Here is a 17,591-nt window from a genome sequence, read left to right as displayed (position 1 = left end):
TTACAGAACAGGTGCAATTGCGACATTCCTTTGTCTTGTTTGGAATGTATATTTCTGTGCAATGTTTATACGCCCTTTGCTGTTCTGAGGTCGTAGCCTACTCCTATGTTCTTCTTGTCAAGCAAAACAGTGAGTGTTGAAATTAATAAAACGTACTTTTTTCACGCCCTTGACACACCCTTAAAAAACTGGCAAAGTGATCAGGGCCAGTCCGCTAATTCTCAGAGGAGTTTACTCCGCAGCGGTGTTATTCTGTAGCCTGTAGAAGAGATTTAATTTCCAAAGTGATCGCTTTTTGGACCATTCTCAAATATGTCATTTGATAAGGAGATGGGGTGAGTTTTTTTTAAAGGCTAACCTGTGATTGTAAACCTTGTGTTTATTGTCGGCAAAATTTACAGCAATTACAAAATGTAAGTTCAGCTTAACACACGATTTCACAGTAGACCTATAAAGAATGCAGGGTGTGTAGCCAGAGGAGAACCCGTGAACAAGGCGAATGACGAGTTTATGCAATATCTCGGTGCAAAGAAAAAATTTCAAACCGTGCATAGAAATGTCCGATGGTGTCAGCACATTTGAAGTCTGCAATATTCTGCTGGTCTATTTTTTATTTTTTTTCAACTGAAACATCGATGTCAAAGAAAGACTAAATTTTAGTCGATTGATAGCCTGCAGTCATAAGTTGGCACCAATTTTGGAGTCCAATAACCATGCAACACAATTGTTTACATGAAAAGGTAACAAAATCATTATAACTATAAGCTGTCCGTTCATTTATTTACTATTGTTTGCTATAATCTGACGTCTTCCAAACAGATCACCAAGCCAGTGAATTATGAATATGACCCATTTAATCCTCGTGTTGTCCTAACGGTCAGAAATGACCCTGTATCGAGGGTTGGTTGTCACAAAGTGACAGGTTGTATTTGTGAGTTTTTAACTTTTTCTTATATTAATGCAAGAGGATACAAGGTATACATACTATTACCTGTTATGTTCAACTTTAGGGAGCAGCAATAATGTTCCCGGGTCAAATTGACCCGGTGCATGTTTCACCATCTGGAAGTAGTTTAAAAAACATATTTTTCTCCATAAACATTATCTTTAGCTCAATTAATATCAATTAAATTAATATTTAGTGTAATCAAGTTTTTCACCTCTTACAGATAATGGTTACTGATGAAAAGTTTTTTTCAGTCCTTTCACCACATTTGTTTCAACACATTCTTATTTTATTTTATTTATTTTTTCCAACATTTTTTAAATAGTGTGTTATGGGGGCACGTTGATTAATTCAAACAACACATCTCTTCTGTTAGGTGTCAAATAGACCCTTTAAATTGAAATATACATGTTGAAACTACATTTAATTTTTAACAATGTTTACATCTTTATGCTATATTTTGCTGGCTTTGAAGGCATGTATTGCCTAAACCTCTGAATGCCACCAGGCTTTCGTCCACGGTGACATTAGGACCTGGGTTGTAGAGCAGTGGCAGCCACTCTACCCACTTGTCCCAAACTGTACTAATAGCTGCCAGCTTATCTCTCTCCCGTCTGCCAGCTCCTTTCACACGATTATCAAACCTTCTTGGATTTGATGGGCGTGGGACATAACCCTCATCGTCTGAAAATGCATCATCATGATCAGAATTGATCTCGAGATAATCTTCACTTCCAGAAACTTTCCCCTTTCATATACTTCTCCTCTATCCTGACCAAAGATGTGGGGCAACATGGCTCAGGCAGTAAGAGCAGTCGTCTGGGCTGTGTCGAAGTGTCCCTGAGCAAGACACCTAACCCCCAAATGCTCCTGACGAGCTGGTTGGTGCCTTGCATGGCAGCCAATTGCCGTCGGTGTGTGAGTGTGTGTATGAATGGGTGAATGAGAAGCATCAATTGTATAGCACTTTGGATAAAGGTGCTATATAAAATGCCAACCATGAGTTCCAGAGCCACTTGGGCTGTCATTCTTCTGCTCATATTGCTCATCTTTTCAACCTCTGAGAGATTGGTAGGACTACATGCAGGGTCCCTTTTATATATTGCCCATCCTCCCTGAGTGTGGGTGGAGTTTTCCCGTTCTCGTCTGATATTTGATACATTTCGCATTTTCCCCGCAGAAAGTGTGGGAAGGGGTGTAATTGGGGTCCAGGAAGAAATTCTGTGTGTTTATATGTGTGTATGTGTGTGTGTGTCTTTGTCTCTCTCTGTCTGTCTGTGTGCCTGTCTATGTCTGTGTGTGTGCACGATTGTGTGCGTGTGCATGTGTGTGCGTGAGTGTGCGAGTGCGTGTGCATGTGCATGTGCGTGTGCGGTTGGGTTGTCTCTCATATTGAAAAGGAAAACAAATCAGTTTTGGTCTAAATTTGATAATTTTACCCTTTGTATCCTCCATTATCACTGCCGGCCCAAAAAGTATGTGTGTAATATAGACATGCGGGGGGGGTTGCAAACACGTCAAATTACAAATTTTTAATTCATTTACATGTTCATTACAGTAATTAAGCCCAGCAGAAAAGGCTTCATGCAAAAATGTTTTGTCATAATTTTCCTGGACTTTCAAACTTTGAAATGGGTCAATTTGACCCGCAACATAACAGGAGGGTTGCACTAGTGTTGAAATTACTCTTATGTGACATGCTGAAATTGAGTGAGTCACAACTGAGTAAAAAGAATGACAACCATCTCCAGTCTCCCCTACTGAATAATAATAACATTTGAGAATGTATTTAGATGCTCACCAATATAAAATTTGGTCATGTCACTGTTTTTACTGTCTACCTCAGTAATTTTATGCATAGGCATCGCAAAATAAATTTAAAGAGTAAAACGTCACCATTATTTGGCATAAAATCACAATGACTTTTTTTGCCGAAACACAATAGTCTCAGTCCGCTGCATCTTACCTAGGTTGAGCTTTAGATGGTGGTTGTCCATCCAGCTGTGATATGTCTCAGGCAGTGGAGATACGGGTAGAGAGCTGTGTGTCAGATGGGGGAAAGGAGAGAAAGATTTGGGTATCATCAGCATGCCGTGAGCAGATATAACAGGGAAAAGGGATCTGGTGTAGATGGAGAAGAGAAGGGGACCGAGGACTGAGCCCTGTGGAACTCCTGTAACAAGGGGACGAGGGGTTGATACTTTACCAGCCCAGGTAACCTGGGAGGTTCGGCCAGAGAAATAGGACTTAATGCAGTCTAAGGCTGTGCTGCAGATCCCTGCAGCTGCCAGGAAGGATAGGAGGATGGAGTGAGATCGCAGAGAGATCAGCATTCAACATTGTCTATCAATCAATGTTGTCAATACCTGCACATATCAAGATAGACAAGTATAGAAATCTATCTGCAAAGTCAATGACATCTCTGTTTGCATGGTCATTGATGTGTTGCCTCTGTTTCTTTTCAGATGGTTTCTCTCTATACATCATGGTATAAAAACCAGGAGAAAAATAAAGGTCTTTGTGACCATGGGTAAGTAGGCTATATCTTTCCTTTGCTTCTAATGCAGAGTATTGTTGTCTAAGCCATCATTATTCAACAGTATTTTATTATTTATTTAGTATATTTATTTAGTATATTATTATTAACCAGGTGCTGCACATTCTTTTGATGAATAATGTAATAATTTTTAATACAATACCATTAATCTAATAACATGCCAAATTACTGTCTATATTTTTGATTTGATCATGTCTATGTCTGGTATCATGCAATGGTGGCCCAGTGGTAAAGACCATTGCCTCCAAAATCGATTTCCCTTTGGCACAACCCATCCCCACCTCCTATCTTTACGGTCTCATGCACACTGTGTGTTTATGAGTGTGTGTGCTTGAGTAAATACTTTCGGATACTTCTAGTGGTGATCTACCATTTCCTTGGTTTTACTGGCAATCATAACAAGTCTATTCTACACTTCAATTCCCATATTCCCCCCCTCTCATACATTTTCCTTCCTCTGACTGTCGGTGTGGTATCAGTGCAATATGTTACTGTATATCTTCATTGGGTGGTCAGATGAATAAATCAGCAATTTATGTATTTCTTGGAAAAATAAAATGTGTACTGTCTACATCCCAAAAACATTCCCATTTGATCACGGCAATACTGATTTTCATTGCACATTTAATTCAAACAAAAATAGCCGCCACAGCTGAAATATGCACACATTTTGTCCAGCACTGCATTTGCTTTTATGTTGTGGAATGAGCTGTAGCCTTTGTAAATAAGACATTCATTTAAGGCAGACTGTGACCGCTCCAACACATTCTCACAGGCTGCATTTTGCACTGTGAGCTTTGTGTATGTAAATCTGGCCCTAAAGTTACATCCATGTCATGGTTGTGAGGGATTTGCCTGTTTATGCAAAATAATATGATGTGAATACAACTGAACATTTTTATTCAACTACAGTTTATATCTGCTGGACAGTAAATGGAGGTGCAGGACTATTGTAAGTATGATAATACAAATAAATGTATCATTTGAAATTATTATAAAATGTGCTGAAAAAAACTCCATCTGAAATTAGATTGGTAAAACGGGCAAAATGTATGTTTCAGAACAACTGTAGCTCCAAATACTGAAAGTCACGCCACAACATTTGGTGAAACAACAACGATGGCACCATTTACAACTGTAGGTCGTACAACAGCACGTAGTCAAACCACAACTGGAAATCCAACCACGGCAAATCTTCCGACACCTACGAGGAAAGCACCAACAACAAGTGAAACTCGGAAAACAACACTTGGTCAGAGAATAACAATGGCAACAACCACAACAATTGCTCCCACTGAAGCTGCAGTTCCAACTACATCAAGTTGGCAAACCACAACTGAAACTCCCACAACAACAATAAGGCAACCAACAACAATTGCCTCAACCACAACAATTGCCCCAACTGCAACAGCAGCTCCAACCACATCAATTATTCAAACTACAGCTGAAGCTTCAACCACCACAAATCTTCCTCCAACTACAAGTAAAGCACCAACAACTGAAACTCTGACCACAACAGTTGGTCAGAGAACAACAATGGCACCAACCACAACAATTTTTCCAATTGAAACAGAAGCTCCAATTACATCAAGTACGCAAACCACAACTGAAACTCCCACAACAACGATAAGCCAACCAACAACAATTGCCTCAACCACAACAAGTCCTCCAACTGCAACAGCACCTCCAAGCACAGCAAGTACTCAAACTACAGCTGAAGCCTCAACCACCACAATTCGTCCTCCAACTACAAGTAAAGCACCAACAACTGAAACTCTGACCACAACAGTTGGTCAGAGAACAACAATGGCACCAACCACAATAATTTTTCCAATTGAAACAGAAGCTCCAATTACATCAAGTACGCAAACCACAACTGAAACTCCCACAACAACGATAAGCCAACCAACAACAATTGCCCCAACCACAACAAGTCCTCCAACTGCAACAGCACCTCCAAGCACAGCAAGTACTCAAACTACAGCTGAAGCCTCAACCACCACAATTCGTCCTCCAACTACAAGTAAAGCACCAACAACTGAAACTCTGACCACAACAGTTGGTCAGAGAACAACAATGGCACCAACCACAATAATTTTTCCAATTGAAACAGAAGCTCCAATTACATCAAGTACGCAAACCACAACTGAAACTCCCACAACAACGATAAGCCAACCAACAACAATTGCCCCAACCACAACAAGTCCTCCAACTGCAACAGCACCTCCAAGCACAGCAAGTACTCAAACTACAGCTGAAGCTTCAACCACCACAAATCTTCCTCCAACTACAAGTAAAGCACCAACAACTGAAACTCTGACCACAACAGTTGGTCAGAGAACAACAATGGCACCAACCACAATAATTGTTCCAATTGAACCTGAAGCTCCAATGGCATCAAGTAGGCAAACCACAACTGAAACTCCCACAACAACAATAAGGCAACCAACAACAATTGCCTCAACCAAAACAATTGCTCCAACTACAACTCCAACCACATCAATTATTCAAACTACAGTTGAAGTTTCAATCACCACAAATCCTCCTACAACTACAAGTAAACCACCAACAACTGAAACTCTGACCACAACTGTTGGTCAGAGAACAACAATGGCACCAACGACGATAATTGCTCCAATTGAAACTGCAGCTCCAACTACATCAAGTTGGCAAACCACAACTGAAACTCCCACAACAACAATAAGGCAACCAACAACAATTGCCTCAACCACAACAATTGCCCCAACTGCAACAGCAGCTCCAACCACATCAATTATTCAAACTACAGCTGAAGCTTCAACCACCACAAATCTTCCTCCAACTACAAGTAAAGCACCAACAACTGAAACTCTGACCACAACAATTGCTCCAACTACAACTCCAACCACATCAATTTTTCAAACTACAGCTGAAGTTTCAATCACCACAAATCCTCCTACAACTACAAGTAAAGCACGAACAACTGAAACTCTGACCACAACCGTTGGTCAGAGAACAACAATGGCACCAACAACGATAATTGCTCCAATTGAAACTGCAGCTCCAACTACATCAAGTTGGCAAACCACAACTGAAACTCCCACAACAACAATAAGGCAACCAACAACAATTGCCTCAACCACAACAATTGCCCCAACTGCAACAGCAGCTCCAACTACAGCAAGTTCTCAAACAATCTCTGAAGTTTCAATCACCACAAATCCTCCTACAACTACAAGTAAAGCACCAACAACTGAAACTCTGACCACAACCGTTGGTCAGAGAACAACAATGGCACCAACCACAATAATTGTTCCAACTGAACCTGAAGCTCCAATGGCATCAAGTAGGCAAACCACAACTGAAACTCCCACAACAACAATAAGGCAACCAACAACAATTGCCTCAACCACAACAATTGCCCCAACTGCAACAGCAGCTCCAACTACAGCAAGTTCTCAAACTATCGCAGAATTTTCAACCACCACAAATCCTCCTACAACTACAAGTAAAGCACCAACAACTGAAACTCTGACCACAACCATTGGTCAGAGAACAACAATGGCACATACGACGATAATTGCTCCAATTGAAACTGCAGCTCCAACTACATCAAGTTGGCAAACCACAACTGAAACTCCCACAACAACAATAAGGCAACCAACAACAATTGCCTCAACCACAACAATTGCCCCAACTGCAACAGCAGCTCCAACTACAGCAAGTTCTCAAACAATCTCTGAAGTTTCAACCACCACAAATCCTCCTACAACGACAAGTAAAGCACCAACAACTGAAACTCTGACCACAACAGTTGGTCAGAAAACAACAATGGCACCAACCACAATCATTGTTCCAACAGAAACTGCAGCTCCAACTCCATCAAGTTGGCAATCCACAACTGAAACTCCCACAACAACGATAAGGCAACCAACAACAATTGCCTCAACCACAACAATTGCTCCAACTGCAACAGCAGCTCCAACTACAGCAAGTTCTCAAACAATCTCTGAAGTTTCAACCACCACAAATCCTCCTACAACTACAAGTAAAGCACCAACAACTGAAACTCTGACCACAACAGTTGGTCAGAAAACAACAATAGCACCAACCACAATCATTGTTCCAACAGAAACTGCAGCTCCAACTACATCAAGTTGGCAAACCACAACTGAAACTCCCACAACAACAATAAGGCAACCAACAACAATTGCCTCAACCACAACAATTGCCCCAACAGCAACAGCAGCTCCAACTACAGCAAGTTCTCAAACAATCTCTGAAGTTTTAACCACCACAAATCCTCCTACAACTACAAGTAAAGCACCAACAACTGAAACTCTGACCACAACAGTTGGTCAGAAAACAACAATGGCACCAACCACAATCATTGTTCCAACAGAAACTGCAGCTCCAACTACATCAAGTTGGCAAACCACAACTGAAACTCCCACAACAACGATAAGGCAACCAACAACAATTGCCTCAACCACAACAATTGCCCCAACTGCAACAGCAGCTCCAACTACAGAGAGTTCTCAAACAATCTCTGAAGTTTCAATCACCACAAATCCTCCTACAACTACAAGTAAAGCACCAACAACTGAAACTCTGACCACAACAATTGCTCCAACTACAACTCCAACCACATCAATTTTTCAAACTACAGCTGAAGTTTCAATCACCACAAATCCTCCTACAACTACAAGTAAAGCACGAACAACTGAAACTCTGACCACCACCGTTGGTCAGAAAACAACAATGGCACCAACGACGATAATTGCTCCAATTGAAACTGCAGCTCCAACTACATCAAGTTGGCAAACCACAACTGAAACTCCCACAACAACAATAAGGCAACCAACAACAATTGCCTCAACCACAACAATTGCTCCAACTGCAACAGCAGCTCCAACTACAGCAAGTTCTCAAACAATCTCTGAAGTTTCAACCACCACAAATCCTCCTACAACTACAAGTAAAGCACCAACAACTGAAACTCTGACCACAACCGTTGGTAAGAAAACAACAATGGCACCAACGACGATAATTGCTCCAATTGAAACTGCAGCTCCAACTACATCAAGTTGGCAAACCACAACTGAAACTCCCACAACAACAATAAGGCAACCAACAACAATTGGCTCAACCACAACAATTGCCCTAACTGCAACAGCAGCTCCAACTACAGCAAGTTCTCAAACAATCTCTGAAGTTTCAATCACCACAAATCCTCCTACAACTACAAGTAAAGCACCAACAACTGAAACTCTGACCACAAACGTTGGTCAGAGAACAACAATGGCACCAACGACAATAATTGCTCCAATTGAAACTGCAGCTCCAACTACATCAAGTTGGCAAACCACAACTGAAACTGCCACAACAACGATAAGCCAACCAACAACAATTGCCTCAACCACAACAAGTCCTCCAACTGCAACAGCACCTCCAAGCACAGCAAGTACTCAAACTACAGCTGAAGCTTCAACAACCACAATTCGTCCTCCAACTACAAGTAAAGCACCAACAACTGAAACTCTGACCACAACAGTTGGTCAGAGAACAACAATGGCACCAACCACAATAATTTTTCCTATTGAAACAGAAGCTCCAATTACATCAAGTACGCAAACCACAACTGAAACTCCCACAACAACGATAAGCCAACCAACAACAATTGCCTCAACCACAACAAGTCCTCCAACTGCAACAGCACCTCCAAGCACAGCGAGTACTCAAACTACAGCTGAAGCTTCAACCACCACAAATCTTCCTCCAACTACAAGTAAAGCACCAACAACTGAAACTCTGACCACAACAGTTGGTCAGAGAACAACAATGGCACCAACCACAATAATTTTTCCAATTGAAACAGAAGCTCCAATTACATCAAGTACGCAAACCACAACTGAAACTCCCACAACAACGATAAGCCAACCAACAACAATTGCCCCAACCACAACAAGTCCTCCAACTGCAACAGCACCTCCAAGCACAGCAAGTACTCAAACTACAGCTGAAGCTTCAACCACCACAAATCTTCCTCCAACTACAAGTAAAGCACCAACAACTGAAACTCTGACCACAACAGTTGGTCAGAGAACAACAATGGCACCAACCACAATAATTGTTCCAATTGAACCTGAAGCTCCAATGGCATCAAGTAGGCAAACCACAACTGAAACTCCCACAACAACAATAAGGCAACCAACAACAATTGCCTCAACCACAACAATTGCCCCAACTGCAACAGCAGCTCCAACTACAGCAAGTTCTCAAACTATCGCAGAATTTTCAACCACCACAAATCCTCCTACAACTACAAGTAAAGCACCAACAACTGAAACTCTGACCACAACAGTTGGTCAGAAAACAATAATTGCCTCAACCAAAACAATTGGTCCAACTACAACTCCAACCACATCAATTATTCAAACTACAGCTGAAGTTTCAATCACCACAAATCCTCCTACAACTACAAGTAAACCACCAACAACTGAAACTCTGACCACAACCGTTGGTCAGAGAACAACAATGGCACCAACGACGATAATTGCTCCAATTGAAACTGCAGCTCCAACTACATCAAGTTGGCAAACCACAACTGAAACTCCCACAACAACAATAAGGCAACCAACAACAATTGCCTCAACCACAACAATTGCCCCAACTGCAACAGCAGCTCCAACCACATCAATTATTCAAACTACAGCTGAAGCTTCAACCACCACAAATCTTCCTCCAACTACAAGTAAAGCAGCAACAACTGAAACTCTGACCACAAAAATTGCTCCAACTACAACTCCAACCACATCAATTTTTCAAACTACAGCTGAAGTTTCAAGCACCACAAATCCTCCTACAACTACAAGTAAAGCACCAACAACTGAAACTCTGACCACAACCGTTGGTCAGAGAACAACAATGGCACCAACAACGATAATTGCTCCAATTGAAACTGCAGCTCCAACTACATCAAGTTGGCAAACCACAACTGAAACTCCCACATCAACAATAAGGCAACCAACAACAATTGCCTCAACCACAACAATTGCCCCAACTGCAACAGCAGCTCCAACTACAGCAAGTTCTCAAACAATCTCTGAAGTTTCAATCACCACAAATCCTCCTACAACTACAAGTAAAGCACCAACAACTGAAACTCTGACCACAACCGTTGGTAAGAAAACAACAATGGCACCAACGACGATAATTGCTCCAATTGAAACTGCAGCTCCAACTACATCAAGTTGGCAAACCACAACTGAAACTCCCACAACAACAATAAGGCAACCAACAACAATTGCCTCAACCACAACAATTGCCCCAACTGCAACAGCAGCTCCAACTACAGCAAGTTCTCAAACAATCTCTGAAGTTTCAATCACCACAAATCCTCCTACAACTACAAGTAAAGCACCAACAACTGAAACTCTGACCACAACCGTTGGTCAGAGAACAACAATGGCACCAACGACAATAATTGCTCCAATTGAAACTGCAGCTCCAACTACATCAAGTTGGCAAACCACAACTGAAACTCCCACAACAACGATAAGCCAACCAACAACAATTGCCTCAACCACAACAAGTCCTCCAACTGCAACAGCACCTCCAAGCACAGCAAGTACTCAAACTACAGCTGAAGCTTCAACCACCACAATTCGTCCTCCAACTACAAGTAAAGCACGAACAACTGAAACTCTGACCACAACAGTTGGTCAGAGAACAACAATGGCACCAACCACAATAATTTTTCCAATTGAAACAGAAGCTCCAATTACATCAAGTACGCAAACCACAACTGAAACTCCCACAACAACGATAAGCCAACCAACAACAATTGCCCCAACCACAACAAGTCCTCCAACTGCAACAGCACCTCCAAGCACAGCAAGTACTCAAACTACAGCTGAAGCTTCAACAACCACAAATCTTCCTCCAACTACAAGTAAAGCACCCACAACTGAAACTCTGACCACAACCGTTGGTCAGAGAACAACAATGGCACCAACGACGATAATTGCTCCAATTGAAACTGCAGCTCCAACTACATCAAGTTGGCAAAACACAACTGAAACTCCTACAACAACAATAAGGCAACCAACAACAATTGCCTCAACCACAACAATTGCCCCAACTGCAACAGCAGCACCAACCACATCAATTATTCAAACTACAGCTGAAGCTTCAGCCACCACAAATCTTCCTCCAACTACAAGTAAAGCACCAACAACTGAAACTCTGACCACAACAATTGCTCCAACTACAACTCCAACCACATCAATTTTTCAAACTACAGCTGAAGTTTCAATCACCACAAATCCTCCTACAACTACAAGTAAAGCACCAACAACTGAAACTCTGACCACAACAGTTGGTCAGAGAACAACAATGGCACCAACCACAATAATTGTTCCAACTGAACCTGAAGCTCCAATGGCATCAAGTAGGCAAACCACAACTGAAACTCCCACAACAACAATAAGGCAACCAACAACAATTGCCTCAACCACAACAATTGCCCCAACTGCAACAGCAGCTCCAACTACAGCAAGTTCTCAAACTATCGCAGAATTTTCAACCACCACAAATCCTCCTACAACTACAAGTAAAGCACCAACAACTGAAACTCTGACCACAACAGTTGGTCAGAAAACAATAATTGCCTCAACCAAAACAATTGCTCCAACTACAACTCCAACCACATCAATTATTCAAACTACAGCTGAAGTTTCAATCACCACAAATCCTCCTACAACTACAAGTCAACCACCAACAACTGAAACTCTGACCACAACCGTTGGTCAGAGAACAACAATGGCACCAACGACGATAATTGCTCCAATTGAAACTGCAGCTCCAACTACATCAAGTTGGCAAACCACAACTGAAACTCCCACAACAACAATAAGGCAACCAACAACAATTGCCTCAACCACAACAATTGCCCCAACTGCAACAGCAGCTCCAACCACATCAATTATTCAAACTACGGCTGAAGCTTCAACCACCACAAATCTTCCTCCAACTACAAGTAAAGCACCAACAACTGAAACTCTGACCACAAAAATTGCTCCAACTACAACTCCAACCACATCAATTTTTCAAGCTACAGCTGAAGTTTCAAGCACCACAAATCCTCCTACAACTACAAGTAAAGCACCAACAACTGAAACTCTGACCACAACCGTTGGTCAGAGAACAACAATGGCACCAACGACGATAATTGCTCCAATTGAAACTGCAGCTCCAACTACATCAAGTTGGCAAACCACAACTGAAACTCCCACAACAACAATAAAGCAACCAACAACAATTGCCTCAACCAGAACAATTGCCCCAACTGCAACAGCAGCTCCAACTACAGCAAGTTCTCAAACAATCTCTGAAGTTTCAATCACCACAAATCCTCCTACAACTACAAGTAAAGCACCAACAACTGAAACTCTGACCACAACCGTTGGTCAGAGAACAACAATGGCACCAACGACGATAATTGCTCCAATTGAAACTGCAGCTCCAACTACATCAAGTTGGCAAACCACAACTGAAACTCCCACAACAACAATAAGGCAACCAACAACAATTGCCTCAACCACAACAATTGCCCCAACTGCAACAGCAGCTCCAACTACAGCAAGTTCTCAAACAATCTCTGAAGTTTCAATCACCACAAATCCTCCTACAACTACAAGTAAAGCACCAACAACTGAAACTCTGACCACAACCATTGGTCAGAGAACAACAATGGCACATACGACGATAATTGCTCCAATTGAAACTGCAGCTCCAACTACATCAAGTTGGCAAACCACAACTGAAACTCCCACAACAACAATAAGGCAACCAACAACAATTGCCTCAACCACAACAATTGCCCCAACTGCAACAGCAGCTCCAACTACAGCAAGTTCTCAAACAATCTCTGAAGTTTCAACCACCACAAATCCTCCTACAACTACAAGTAAAGCACCAACAACTGAAACTCTGACCACAACAGTTGGTCAGAAAACAACAATGGCACCAACCACAATCATTGTTCCAACAGAAACTGCAGCTCCAACTCCATCAAGTTGGCAATCCACAACTGAAACTCCCACAACAACGATAAGGCAACCAACAACAATTGCCTCAACCACAACAATTGCTCCAACTGCAACAGCAGCTCCAACTACAGCAAGTTCTCAAACAATCTCTGAAGTTTCAACCACCACAAATCCTCCTACAACTACAAGTAAAGCACCAACAACTGAAACTCTGACCACAACAGTTGGTCAGAAAACAACAATAGCACCAACCACAATCATTGTTCCAACAGAAACTGCAGCTCCAACTACATCAAGTTGGCAAACCACAACTGAAACTCCCACAACAACAATAAGGCAACCAACAACAATTGCCTCAACCACAACAATTGCCCCAACAGCAACAGCAGCTCGAACTACAGCAAGTTCTCAAACAATCTCTGAAGTTTCAACCACCACAAATCCTCCTACAACTACAAGTAAAGCACCAACAACTGAAACTCTGACCACAACAGTTGGTCAGAAAACAACAATGGCACCAACCACAATCATTGTTCCAACAGAAACTGCAGCTCCAACTACATCAAGTTGGCAAACCAAAAATGAAACTCCCACAACAACGATAAGGCAACCAACAACAATTGCCTCAACCACAACAATTGCCCCAACTGCAACAGCAGCTCCAACTACAGCAAGTTCTCAAACAATCTCTGAAGTTTCAATCACCACAAATCCTCCTACAACTACAAGTAAAGCACCAACAACTGAAACTCTGACCACAACAATTGCTCCAACTACAACTCCAACCACATCAATTTTTCAAACTACAGCTGAAGTTTCAATCACCACAAATCCTCCTACAACTACAAGTAAAGCACGAACAACTGAAACTCTGACCACCACCGTTGGTCAGAAAACAACAATGGCACCAACGACGATAATTGCTCCAATTGAAACTGCAGCTCCAACTACATCAAGTTGGCAAACCACAACTGAAACTCCCACAACAACAATAAGGCAACCAACAACAATTGCCTCAACCACAACAATTGCTCCAACTGCAACAGCAGCTCCAACTACAGCAAGTTCTCAAACAATCTCTGAAGTTTCAACCACCACAAATCCTCCTACAACTACAAGTAAAGCACCAACAACTGAAACTCTGACCACAACCGTTGGTAAGAAAACAACAATGGCACCAACGACGATAATTGCTCCAATTGAAACTGCAGCTCCAACTACATCAAGTTGGCAAACCACAACTGAAACTCCCACAACAACAATAAGGCAACCAACAACAATTGGCTCAACCACAACAATTGCCCCAACTGCAACAGCAGCTCCAACTACAGCAAGTTCTCAAACAATCTCTGAAGTTTCAATCACCACAAATCCTCCTACAACTACAAGTAAAGCACCAACAACTGAAACTCTGACCACAACAGTTGGTCAGAGAACAACAATGGCACCAACCACAATAATTGTTCCAACTGAACCTGAAGCTCCAATGGCATCAAGTAGGCAAACCACAACTGAAACTCCCACAACAACAATAAGGCAACCAACAACAATTGCCTCAACCACAACAATTGCCCCAACTGCAACAGCAGCTCCAACTACAGCAAGTTCTCAAACTATCGCAGAATTTTCAACCACCACAAATCCTCCTACAACTACAAGTAAAGCACCAACAACTGAAACTCTGACCACAACAGTTGGTCAGAAAACAATAATTGCCTCAACCAAAACAATTGCTCCAACTACAACTCCAACCACATCAATTATTCAAACTACAGCTGAAGTTTCAATCACCACAAATCCTCCTACAACTACAAGTAAACCACCAACAACTGAAACTCTGACCACAACCGTTGGTCAGAGAACAACAATGGCACCAACGACGATAATTGCTCCAATTGAAACTGCAGCTCCAACTACATCAAGTTGGCAAACCACAACTGAAACTCCCACAACAACAATAAGGCAACCAACAACAATTGCCTCAACCACAACAATTGCCCCAACTGCAACAGCAGCTCCAACCACATCAATTATTCAAACTACCGCTGAAGCTTCAACCACCACAAATCTTCCTCCAACTACAAGTAAAGCACCAACAACTGAAACTCTGACCACAAAAATTGCTCCAACTACAACTCCAACCACATCAATTTTTCAAGCTACAGCTGAAGTTTCAAGCACCACAAATCCTCCTACAACTACAAGTAAAGCACCAACAACTGAAACTCTGACCACAACCGTTGGTCAGAGAACAACAATGGCACCAACGACGATAATTGCTCCAATTGAAACTGCAGCTCCAACTACATCAAGTTGGCAAACCACAACTGAAACTCCCACAACAACAATAAAGCAACCAACAACAATTGCCTCAACCAGAACAATTGCCCCAACTGCAACAGCAGCTCCAACTACAGCAAGTTCTCAAACAATCTCTGAAGTTTCAATCACCACAAATCCTCCTACAACTACAAGTAAAGCACCAACAACTGAAACTCTGACCACAACCGTTGGTCAGAGAACAACAATGGCACCAACGACGATAATTGCTCCAATTGAAACTGCAGCTCCAACTACATCAAGTTGGCAAACCACAACTGAAACTCCCACAACAACAATAAGGCAACCAACAACAATTGCCTCAACCACAACAATTGCCCCAACTGCAACAGCAGCTCCAACTACAGCAAGTTCTCAAACAATCTCTGAAGTTTCAACCACCACAAATCCTCCTACAACTACAAGTAAAGCACCAACAACTGAAACTCTGACCACAACCATTGGTCAGAGAACAACAATGGCACATACGACGATAATTGCTCCAATTGAAACTGCAGCTCCAACTACATCAAGTTGGCAAACCACAACTGAAACTCCCACAACAACAATAAGGCAACCAACAACAATTGCCTCAACCACAACAATTGCCCCAACTGCAACAGCAGCTCCAACTACAGCAAGTTCTCAAACAATCTCTGAAGTTTCAACCACCACAAATCCTCCTACAACTACAAGTAAAGCACCAACAACTGAAACTCTGACCACAACAGTTGGTCAGAAAACAACAATGGCACCAACCACAATCATTGTTCCAACAGAAACTGCAGCTCCAACTCCATCAAGTTGGCAATCCACAACTGAAACTCCCACAACAACGATAAGGCAACCAACAACAATTGCCTCAACCACAACAATTGCTCCAACTGCAACAGCAGCTCCAACTACAGCAAGTTCTCAAACAATCTCTGAAGTTTCAACCACCACAAATCCTCCTACAACTACAAGTAAAGCACCAACAACTGAAACTCTGACCACAACAGTTGGTCAGAAAACAACAATAGCACCAACCACAATCATTGTTCCAACAGAAACTGCAGCTCCAACTACATCAAGTTGGCAAACCACAACTGAAACTCCCACAACAACAATAAGGCAACCAACAACAATTGCCTCAACCACAACAATTGCCCCAACAGCAACAGCAGCTCCAACTACAGCAAGTTCTCAAACAATCTCTGAAGTTTCAACCACCACAAATCCTCCTACAACTACAAGTAAAGCACCAACAACTGAAACTCTGACCACAACAGTTGGTCAGAAAACAACAATGGCACCAACCACAATCATTGTTCCAACAGAAACTGCAGCTCCAACTACATCAAGTTGGCAAACCACAACTGAAACTCCCACAACAACGATAAGGCAACCAACAACAATTGCCTCAACCACAACAATTGCCCCAACTGCAACAGCAGCTCCAACTACAGCAAGTTCTCAAACAATCTCTGAAGTTTCACTCACCACAAATCCTCCTACAACTACAAGTAAAGCACCAACAACTGAAACTCTGACCACAACAATTGCTCCAACTACAACTCCAACCACATCAATTTTTCAAACTACAGCTGAAGTTTCAATCACCACAAATCCTCCTACAACTACAAGTAAAGCACGAACAACTGAAACTCTGACCACCACCGTTGGTCAGAAAACAACAATGGCACCAACGACGATAATTGCTCCAATTGAAACTGCAGCTCCAACTACATCAAGTTGG

The 17,591-nt window shown here is 42.1% G+C and overlaps 1 protein-coding gene and 1 long non-coding RNA gene across 2 annotated transcripts; both read left to right on the top strand.

Moving 5' to 3' along the window:
- The first annotated feature begins 226 nt into the window (after nucleotides 1-226).
- LOC133130053 (uncharacterized) lies at nucleotides 227-4,700 on the top strand. Its single transcript, XR_009708903.1, has 4 exons — nucleotides 227-335; nucleotides 3,412-3,476; nucleotides 4,416-4,455; nucleotides 4,565-4,700. It is a non-coding gene; the product is annotated as an uncharacterized LOC133130053 (long non-coding RNA).
- An 879-nt stretch (nucleotides 4,701-5,579) lies between these two features.
- Nucleotides 5,580-16,508, top strand: LOC133130545 (threonine-rich protein-like; the record flags this gene model as incomplete). Its single annotated transcript, XM_061245199.1, has 3 exons — nucleotides 5,580-5,801; nucleotides 12,888-12,938; nucleotides 16,401-16,508. Coding segments are annotated over exons 1-3 (381 nt in total), but the record flags the coding sequence as incomplete, so codon positions are not given.
- Nucleotides 16,509-17,591: the final 1,083 nt, after the last annotated feature.

This window comes from Conger conger, chromosome 6, assembly GCF_963514075.1.
Source record: "Conger conger chromosome 6, fConCon1.1, whole genome shotgun sequence".
Lineage (NCBI taxonomy): Eukaryota > Metazoa > Chordata > Actinopteri > Anguilliformes > Congridae > Conger > Conger conger.
Note: the sequence above shows the minus strand (reverse complement) of the source record. Positions and strands in the feature narration are given on the sequence as shown.